At 45.2% G+C, this 10,418-nt stretch overlaps 3 protein-coding genes and 2 non-coding genes across 5 annotated transcripts in view; 3 read left to right on the top strand and 2 right to left on the bottom strand.

Moving 5' to 3' along the window:
• The window catches only part of LOC117058109 (histone H2A-IV), a 390-nt gene extending 196 nt beyond the window's left edge, over nucleotides 1–194 (bottom strand). Inside the window, exon 1 of the mRNA XM_033169049.1 lies at nucleotides 1–194. This exon is cut by the window's left edge and continues 196 nt beyond it. Coding sequence (XP_033024940.1) covers nucleotides 1–194 — 194 coding nt within the window.
• LOC117058124 (histone H3-like) overlaps nucleotides 1–5,112 on the top strand; it is a 16,734-nt gene extending 11,622 nt beyond the window's left edge. The window contains exon 2 of the mRNA XM_033169065.1: nucleotides 4,771–5,112. Coding sequence (XP_033024956.1) covers nucleotides 4,771–5,082 — 312 coding nt within the window. The 3' untranslated portion in view covers nucleotides 5,083–5,112. The remainder of the gene's footprint in view (nucleotides 1–4,770) is intronic.
• LOC117058114 (histone H2B 1/2/3/4/6-like) lies at nucleotides 475–1,076 on the top strand. The gene has a single exon (XM_033169055.1). The coding sequence runs from the start codon at nucleotides 606–608 to the stop codon at nucleotides 984–986; it is 381 nt and encodes a 126-aa protein (XP_033024946.1). The 5' UTR covers nucleotides 475–605; the 3' UTR covers nucleotides 987–1,076.
• Nucleotides 5,113–5,551: 439 nt separating the features above from the next.
• TRNAM-CAU lies at nucleotides 5,552–5,623 on the top strand. Its single transcript has one exon. It is a non-coding gene; the product is annotated as a tRNA-Met (tRNA).
• A 378-nt stretch (nucleotides 5,624–6,001) lies between these two features.
• Nucleotides 6,002–6,073, bottom strand: TRNAM-CAU. Its single transcript has one exon. It is a non-coding gene; the product is annotated as a tRNA-Met (tRNA).
• Nucleotides 6,074–10,418: the final 4,345 nt, after the last annotated feature.

Genomic DNA, 10,418 nt, shown 5'->3' with positions numbered 1-10,418 from the left:
TCCAGGATCTCAGCAGTCAGGTACTCCAGCACAGCAGCCAAGTAGACGGGCGCTCCGGCTCCGACGCGCTCCGCGTAATTCCCCTTGCGCAGAAGACGATGCACTCTGCCTACAGGAAACTGCAGCCCGGCACGAGAAGAGCGAGTCTTGGCCTTGGCACGAGCCTTGCCTCCTTGCTTGCCGCGTCCAGACATGGCACCAACTTCTAAAACACAACAACAAACCGAGATGAGAAGCCAGAAAGGTAAGTCGAAACATGGCGATTCTGGCCCTTTTATACCCTCCCTGAGATTCACCCTCTGCAATTTCGATTGGCTGAACGCCGAAAGCCTTTACAGCGTCCAATGAAAGAGCGGCTTCTCATTGTGCCCAATGAAAACGCCAAGGTCTCACGTCATCCATTGTGATGATTGGTTGGTTTCCAGAAAACCTTTTGTGCGCGTTGTGCTTGCTTAATCAAGGAGCCTAAAGCAGCCAATAGGAAAGCGGGAGGATTGTGCGCCGAACGGCGGGTGACGGTGAATAAATAGGCGTGCCGCGAAGACTTTGCTAGCATTTGCTTTTTAACCCATATTCTCAGTTGGTTGCACATTCAGCATAGCAGGATGCCGGATCCAGCTAAATCCGTGCCTGTTCCGAAGAAGGGCTCCAAGAAGGCCATCACCAAGACGCAGAAGAAGGGCGACAAGAAGCGCAAGAAGAGCCGCAAGGAGAGCTATTCCATCTACGTCTACAAGGTGCTCAAGCAGGTCCACCCGGACACGGGCATCTCCTCCAAGGCCATGAGCATCATGAACTCCTTCGTCAACGACATCTTCGAGCGCATCGCGGCCGAGGCTTCCCGCCTGGCGCATTACAACAAGCGCTCCACCATCACCTCCCGGGAGATCCAGACCGCCGTGCGGCTCCTGCTGCCCGGGGAGCTGGCCAAGCACGCCGTCTCCGAGGGCACCAAGGCCGTCACCAAGTACACCAGCTCCAAGTAATTCCTTAATTGGCACAACAGCTTTTTAAACAAACCAACGGCTCTTTTAAGAGCCACCCACTTTCTCTGCAAAAGAGCTAAATTTGCTAGAAAAACTTAAGATAAACCGTGAGCTTTATGTGTTAACTGTCCTGTGGAAATAAATGCTTACCCCTAAAGCTAAGCTTTTGCTTTTCATTCGGAGCCTGCAAATACAGTAAAGTTCTGTTTTGGTAGGGAGACGTTTTTTTGCTCAGATGGGACACATTCACCTTCGCTAAAATGCAATAATTTAATTCTATTAATTGTATTACCTTTAAGTCGTGGCACAGCTCTTATCACTTGTGAATTAAACAAAAGAGCCCGAGGCTTCCACCAGAAAAATTTGCACTGGACAGATGAATTTTTAGAATCCACCTGGCAAGTTATTTCTTCATTTCTCTACTTCTCTTCCCCCCCCCCCCATGCGTTTTTGTTTCCAAATTTATTCCTCCCTCCCCATTTCATACAAGTCCTTTTCAGTCTCCACTTGAAGTCAAAAAGCTCATACTGCTTTGCGTGCTCCAGAACTTAACTCGCTTTCCCCAAATCTCCATTTATTGAAATCACCAACTTGCTTCCATCTTCCCTTCATTCCCACCTTTTTCCAAAGTCTGCCTCACAGAAATGTGTTTAGTGGTATGTTTGGCCAGTAAGGCAGATGTTTCACAGAAACATTCCTCTATTGTTGTAGGGAGGGAGCCCCCAAGCCCATCTTCTGATTAGGGTTACAGCTGTTCAAATACTTTTAAAAAAATCATTATGCCAATTCCTTTTCAATGAAGTAACGTTTTGTGTAAATTTGCATTTGTTTAGGGACCCAAGTTCTGGTGTTCACCTAGGTCTCAAAATATTCTGAAAGGGGACATCAGTGCTGCATGTTAAATTTGCAGACTTTTCTGAGAGTACTAGCAATCAGCAATAACTGATTGGAACACCCAAAGTCTGATTAGATTCCGGTCACTGCTGGTAACCCATCAATTCAATAATCATGTGCAGTAGTACTTACTCTTGTGGGATAATATCCAGCTTCCTTTATTCACAATCTTTTAACTTGGGTCACTATAAGAAAACTCCTGCAACCAATGTGGTACAACATGTGGGTTCCCCACTTCACAGACAGTATGCAGGAGTTTCCTTATAGTGACCCAAGTTAAAAGATTGTGAATTAACTATTATTCTAGGTTAGTTGGAAAAGTTGAAATAAGCTGAGTTCAAATCACAGCTCAGCTAACCAAGGTGACCTTGGGCCAGCCACAGTCTCGCAACATAACTCTACTTCACAGGGTTGTTGTGAAGATAAAAATGGAGAGGGGGAGAACCACATTGAGCTCCTGGTTGGAAAGGTGGGATATAAACATAATATAAGAATATGTGTAATAATGCTTTAATGATAAGCATTTCGCAGAAGCAACTTCACAACTTCTTTTCCACCTCTTAATGCAGGGGTCAGCAACCTTTTTCAGCCGTGGGCCAGTCAACCATCCCTCAAACCATGTGGTGGGCCGGACTATATTTTTTATGGGGGGGGGGGTGAACGAATTCCTATGCCCCACAAATAACCCAGAGATGCATTTTAAATAAAAGCACACATTCTACTCATGTAAAAACACACTGATTCCCGGACCGTCCGCAGGCCGGATTGAGAAGGCGATTGGGCCGCATGCGGCCCCCGGGCCTTAGGTTGCCTACCCGTCTTAATGTAACATAGGTTTGCTAAACAAGTGTAGACTGTATGCTGGTTATCCATGCGGCTGTATTCACAGGAGCAAAGGCAGGCAAGCAGCATGAGGAGCTTCAACTCATGCTAAGGTGCAAAATCCTACAGGAACATGGGAAGAGCTTGTTGGGTCAGGCCAATGGCCTATCTAGCACAGCATCCTGTTATCACAGTGGCCAACCAGATGCCTGTGGGAAACCAGCAAGCAGAAACTGAACATGAGCACTCTCTTCTGCAGTTTCCAACAACTTGTATTCAGAAGCATTTGTATATATAAAAGAAACTGTTTCAAACACTGCATATTTGTGGTCCCCCCAGTATCCCCCCCCCCGGATCATCCAGGATCTAGAAAATACCTTGACCCAGCCCCTTCTGACACAATCTGGTAAAGTGCCTGGCTATTTATTATCTCAGTGTTTTTCAACCTTTTTTGGGCAAAGGCACACTTGTTTCATGAAAAAAATCACGAGGCACACCACCATTAGAAAATGTTAAAAAAATTAACTCTGTGCCTATATTGACTATATATAAAGTAATTCTCTTGAATAGGAATCAAATAAACACATTTTTTCCCACGGCACACCAGGCAACATCTCACGGCACACTAGTGTGCCGCGGAACAGTGGTTGAAAAACACTGTATTATCTGAATCTTTACTGGAGGCCCTCACATAGCCTGTTCTGCAACCTCTTTTGTGTTAAAGAGGTTGTTAAGCTGACAACACTTTGTTGAATTGATGTTACAGTACAAACGCCGGCTCCCTCGGCCTATAGAGCGAGATGAGCGCCGCAACCCCAGAGTCGGACACGACTGGACCTGATGGTCAGGGGTCCCTTTACCTTTACCTTTACCTGAAGATATCAAGCTGCAAGATATCTCAGCAACTGGGTGCAGTTTTGCAGCACCAGTGATGCCCTGTTGTCCATCAAAATAGCTGACCTCAAGTGAATATACCAAAGATGTATCACGAAAGTGTTTTGTCCACAGCTCCGCTCATTAGGACTTTTTCAACACATCTTCATTAAACTCTGATAAGTGTTGAGGATCACAAAAGTTATCTGACATCTCTAGGTTTAAGTGGTCTCCTATTCTAATGTGTATAATGGAAAAGCTAGGGCATCCGTGCTTCTGTTTGCTAGGTGAATACACAGCTACAGGAAGCCTGCTAGAAAATAAAAATGGGCAAATCCATGTATGTAGCATTTGCACACACACACAAAAAACTTTTTGTGCATCTCTCAAGATATTTCGTGTTCACCCTCCCTTTACAAATATGGAGTGTATTCACCCCCCCCCCCCTTTTGTATGGGCACAGTAGACTTCAGGGTCTTCACTTTCTATGAAAAACATCAAGACGTTGGGAAGCATGATGGAGGAAGAAAACTAACAATAAATGTTAGTGTTTCGGAATCTTAGCCCCCATTCTTTCCTGGACATAATAGCTAGGAAGGCTGGCTATGTTCATCCTTACTTTTTAAGCAACTCAGTTGTATATACACACTTGGGAGTAAGCCCTGTTGTACTCAGTGGAATTTACTTCTGAGTGGCCAGTGCTTATAGTTACACTATTCATTTTTCATAGTGTATTTTGTGATATATCCTATATTTATACATAATTAAGTTATGCTTCATTTTATAATTGGTTATTATTTGTTCCTGGTTGATTCCTGCGTACATACATAGCACAAGCCGCTTTCAGCTATTCTGTCATATATATATATATTATATATATGTTAAAAAAATATGTAACGCGAATGATATCTTGTCACCACCAAAACGCTCTAAAGCGAGAAGAAAGTCCATGAAGGCGCCAACAACAATTTCAAATTGAAAGGACAACGAGGGCACCGATTGGCTGGTTTGAAACTACCGAAATCAATTCTCATTGGATAGAACCAAATTTGCCCGCCAAGGTTTTTTTTTTTCCCTGGCAATTGAGCGGTAGGTCCCCGCCTCTTAGTTTTCATTCTGGTCGGATTACATTCTATAAAATGTGGCTCGTTAGGCTGCAGCATCACATTTAGTTGGTGCTGTGGTGCTTGTGAAGATGTCAGGACGTGGGAAGGGCGGCAAGGGGTTGGGGAAAGGAGGCGCCAAGAGGCACCGCAAAGTGCTCCGCGACAACATCCAGGGCATCACCAAGCCCGCCATCCGCCGCCTCGCTCGCCGCGGAGGAGTCAAGCGCATCTCCGGGCTCATTTACGAGGAGACCCGCGGCGTCCTCAAGGTCTTCCTCGAGAACGTCATCCGCGACGCCGTCACCTACACCGAGCACGCCAAGAGGAAGACTGTCACCGCCATGGACGTGGTGTACGCTCTCAAGCGCCAGGGCCGCACTCTGTACGGCTTCGGCGGCTAACGGGGCCTCGGCTTCCATAGCCAAAAACAACAACAACAACAAAAGGTCCTTTTCAGGGCCACCCACCTTTTCCGGAAAAGAGCTAGTCGCTGTCTTTGTTCTAATACAAATTCAATAAATCGAGCACTTTCAAAAATAAAAGTGGAGAGAAGGAAATGCTTAGAACATACTAGCCAGGGAAGGTTTTTTTGCCACCAAGAAGCCTTTACTTCTGATAAAATAACCCGCCACTTCATATTCGCCTCTATTCCTGCGTAGTGTCTCTATTCCCTTTAGATGCTCTCCTTTCGTCTTAATTGGGTCAAAGCAGCTTTGCTTGATTGCCGAGTGACGACTTTAAACTTTATTGGTCGAAGAATGTAGTGCGGTCTACGGCTAAGTTGCTCGTTTGCAGAACTGATAGCTTTGAAAAAAGAAAAAGAAAAGACGTCATCCTTTATATACTGACAATACAGAGGGTGCCGCGTGCAGCAGAGTGGCGCAGCGGAAGCGTGCTGGGCCCATAACCCAGAGGTCGATGGATCGAAACCATCCTCTGCTAATTTTTTTTTTTTAAAGCTGTCTTTTTCTGCTAATTTTTTTTAAATCTTCCTTTATTTTACATTCACTTTTTGTGTGTTTTTAACTGTATAAAGCAATGTATTGGGTTTTCTAAACATGCTTTCCTGGGAGTCAGTCCTTCTGTACTCCAGCCAGATTTCTGAGTAGATTTGCATAAGTACAATTAAAAACGCTGCTATAAATCAACGAGACAAGAAATTAAGGACGGGATTTATTTTCTTCCTGATTTCCTGCGAAGTTCCACCGAGGAAGCCTCCACCCTCAGTTCCATGTAACTTTATTTGAGCGACTATTTTATTTTAAAGAAAAATAGGGAGCAACATTAGAGGTAGGAGAAAACGTATTTTCAGAAATAAGTTAGCAGAGGATGGTTTCGATCCATCGACCTCTGGGTTATGGGCCCAGCACGCTTCCGCTGCGCCACTCTGCTGTATGTGAGTTGCTGTGTATTGTCAGTATATAAAGGATGAAGTCTCTCTCTCCCCCCCCCCCCCCACTCCAGTTCTTCAAAAGCGAAGTAACCTCAGGACCTTACTTTTGGGGGGTGAATTCCTGCATGAAGTGGCAGATTAAAATCGTAAAGCTTAAACCCTGGTGCTTCCTACTTTACAATCCTACCTGTGTGTGATTCAATGAGTTTTATTTTCAAAAAAGATTTATTATCTGTAAAAAGACACATCTATATAAAGAATGTGAGCGAGTCCCATTCAAGTCAGTATGACTTTTACACCTGAGTTAGGCATGCAGGATTGCGCCGTCAGTGTCAGGCTCTGCCGACTAATTCAGTGTTAATTTTAATCTAGGGGTAGGGGGAGAAAAATGAAATCATTCTTTATGAAAAGGCGATGTATAGTAGAAAACACAGAGACGCTGGTTATTTTCTCTTGCCTTGGTGTGTGTAAAATATAAGCGATGCATTTTGAAAATAAACTTGTTATCTGTGTTGGTCGCTGTATGTTATCTTTCAAGGTCCCTCCGTAGTGGCAGATACTTTTCATGGTCTGCACGCACGTCTGATTCCACTTTTTATTTTTATTTTTGTTTTTGTTATTTATTTTTGGTTTTAGTAAGCAGGATGGTTTATTTCTAGCATCGGGGGATCTGCAACATTTGACACCACTTTGAGTCAGTCACTGCCAAGGTTGTTTTTTGTGTGTCTATGTTTAAAAAGAAGATCTGTACTGTACAGGATTACCTTGTAGCAAGCAGATTGTGTGTGTTTCATAAAAGCTTTGCTGCGGAGCACCTATTTCCTGTTTGTGGAGCAGCAGGAGGTTGACTTGGGATGGGGGACGATTGCAGTTGCGCTAGAAATTCATAAAGAAATTGCCATTCTTTATGAATACACAAACGACTGAAAACTGAACTTCTCTCCAGCCCTGCCCTGCCTCAAATATCCAGGGATAGGCGTGCTATTCTACTTACTAGATAGACAGCAGGTGTGTGGGGAACTCTTAGCCCATCACAAGTTGCTGAACTAAATCTCCCATCGGCTGCAGCAAACCTGGCCAATGGCCAGGGATGGTGGGAGTTGTAGTTCAGCAGCACCAGGAGGTCCAAAAGTGCCTCCATCCTGCGCTATAGCCTTCCCCAACCTACTGCCCTCCAGTGCTTGGGGCTACAACTCCCACCAGCTTGAGTCAGAATGCAGGAGTTGTTAGTCCAAAACATCTAGAGGGCACCAGGTTGAAGACGGTGGGTCCGCTACACTAAAAACAAAAAAGCAAGAGTTTTAAGGCTCCATCAGTCCCAATGTTGCTATGCAAGAAGCTTCTTGTTGACCACAATCTGGTTTATGTCATTGCATATACCGGGTGTGGGGTACTTTTGATTCTCCAGATGCTGCTGAGATACAACTCTCATCATGCTTAGTCCTTAGCCAGGCTTGCTAGGGCTGATCAGAGTTGCAGTTCGGCTACATCAGCTACATCTACTCTTCCTAATGGTGATTCCCAGCATGCGGTGTTCAAAGGTATATTGTCTCCAGCAGCAAAGGTGGATCATAGCAATCGTTATAAAAACAAAAACAAATGAAAGGCACAAATACAGGATGGGTGACACCTGGCTTGAGAGCAGTACATGTGAAAAGGATCTAGGAGTCGTGGTAGACCATAAACTTGACATGAGTCAACAGTGTGATGCAGCAGCTAAAAAAGCCAATGCAATTCTGGGCTGCATCAACAGGAGTATAGCGTCTACATCAAGGGAAGTAATAGTACCACTATATTCCGCTCTGGTCAGACCTCACCTGGAATACTGTGTCCAGTTCTGGGCACCACAGTTCAAGAAGGATACTGTCAAGCTGGAACGTGTCCAGAGGAGGGCAACCAAAATGGTCAAAGGCCTGGAAACGATGCCTTATGAGGAACGGCTTAGGGAGCTGGGTATGTTTAGCCTGGAGAAGAGAAGGTGAAGGGGTGATATGATAGCCATGTTCAAATATATCAAAGGATGTCATATAGAGGAGGGTGAAAGGTTGTTTTCTGCTGCTCCAGAGAAGATTCCACCTAAACATTAGGAAGAACTTCCTGACAGTGAGAGCTGTTCGGCAGTGGAATTTGCTGCCAAGGAGTGTGGTGGAGTCTCCTTCTTTGGAGGTCTTTAAGCGGAGGCTTGACAGCCATCTGTCAGGAATGCTTTGATGGCGTTTCCTGCTTGGCAGGGGGTTGGACTGCATGGCCCTTGTGGTCTCTTCCAACTCAATGATTCTATGTGGCTGGTAGTGCTATTCTCCATGGTAGTCTTATTGTGCAGATCATTAATGCCTATGACGGGCATGACGTCACACCAAAGAACCACCTAGTCAAGACCAGCAGTGTTCTTATAGTGGTCCACCAGCTGAGGGGTGCCTAGATGAAGCCTGGGAGAGACACGATAGTTGTCTTCAAATATTTGACGGGCTGTCACACAGAACATGAGGGAGCTTGTGCCCTACATGGGGCAGGCAGGCCTAGATAACCAGCCTCATATAGCCAACATAGTTAAGTATAATTAATGCACACCAGGGTTAAAACCATAGAGTAAAATGCCTGGCTAGGCTTAGCTCACCTTGGGAGGCACTAGGTCAGGGGTCAGCAACCTTTTTCAGCCGTGGGCCAGTCCACCGTCCCTCAGACCATGTGGTGGGCCGGACTATTTTTTTGGGGGGGGGAATGAACGAATTCCTATGCCCCACAAATAACCCAGAGATGCATTTTAAATAAAAGGACACATTCTACTCATGTAAAAACATGCTGATTCCCAGACTGTCCACGGGCCGGATTGAGAAGGCGAGGTAGGGGAAAGGCCACTGACAACGCAGTTCAGCTCCCCCCCGCCCCCCCCCCCCCCCCCCAGTATGCAGCCAGAAGCAGCGAGGAATGAAGCAGCTTATATTATATTATATTATATTATATTATATTATATTATATTATATTATATTTTTCCCCCACCCCCTCCAATTTAAAGGTGCTGCTTATATTCGGGTGCGGCTTATATTCAGGTCAATGCGGTATTATAGATGTCCTTGCAACTAACAGAACCGACTGGTGGTGGAAACTCCCAAGAAGCCAATTTTGGCTGTACATCAGGAAAGACTTACTGAAGGCAAAAGTCCCTTTGACCTGCCTTGAGAGGTGATGGGCTCTCCTTCACATTTAACTTTCAAAGCAGAGGTTTAAGCACCATCTCTCATGAAGGGGTCATATCCTGCATTGTAGGATTCCTGCAACAAGCAGAAAGCTGGACTGTAGCTCACCTCTAAGTTCCATCTCCGACTTTAAAACTCTATGAAAACCAACCCTCAGAAATAGTGCTATTATCCATGCACGTGTATGCCATGTAAGAGCTAGTGTGGTGTAGTGGTTAGAGTGCTGGGCTAGGAGCTGGGAGGCCAGGGTTCAAATCTGTACTGAGCCACGAAGCTCACGGACCTTGGGCCAGTCACTGTCTCTTAGACTAAGCTACTTCATAGGTTTTTTTGTGAGGATAAAATGCTGAAGGAGGAAAGCTATGGATGCCATGTTGAGCTCATTGAAAGAAAGGTGGGATGTAAATAAAACAGACAAAGGAGAGAAGTTCTTGATAAATTCCAGAGAGTTATTAAGACCCTCAGAGTACATGCCTGCCTGTCTGTTTTGAAGCCTTCACTTTTGCTCTCCCGGTTCATTCTCAGCAGGATCCCTGTGCTTTTAATGTGGCAGAAACTCACCTGGTGAAATGTTCCTGGGGTGGAGATGTTGTGATGGGTGGAAGAAGCTTGACCTGTTGCATTTTTCACCCATGCATTTTTCTAGCCCTGCCTGAAAAAAAGGACCCTTTCCATTGAATGGCGATGAGTATCTCAACATTCCTTCTCCACCATCCCCCTGTAGGTAATGCAAGGGGTCAGAATCCAACACGTCGGCCATGAAATTGCCGCGGCCGTTGCAAAGAATAAGGTTCTTTGCAGGTGGTTGTAGTTAGACAAGAGGCAGAAAGCACGAATGAATTACTGGGTCACTGCAACATGCTCTATGAGGGGCTTTCCTTACGCTTGATCACACTTGATCTGGACAAAATATAAAATTCTTTCCAGTAGCACCTTAGAGACCAACTAAGTTTGTTCTTGGTATGAGCTTTCGTGTGCATGCACACTTCTTCAGATACTTGATCTGGAAGCAGTTAGCGCAGAATGCTGCAGCACAATTGCTAACAAGGGTAAAGCCTTGTCTGCACAGAACTCCTGTGTTCAGAGATCTGCCCTGGTTGCCGATTTGCTTCCGGGTCAAGTTCAGGGTGTTCATATTAGATTATAA

Source organism: Lacerta agilis, chromosome 14, assembly GCF_009819535.1.
Source record: "Lacerta agilis isolate rLacAgi1 chromosome 14, rLacAgi1.pri, whole genome shotgun sequence".
Taxonomy (NCBI): Eukaryota; Metazoa; Chordata; class Lepidosauria; order Squamata; family Lacertidae; genus Lacerta; species Lacerta agilis.
This window is presented reverse-complemented; position numbering and strand designations above follow the sequence as displayed.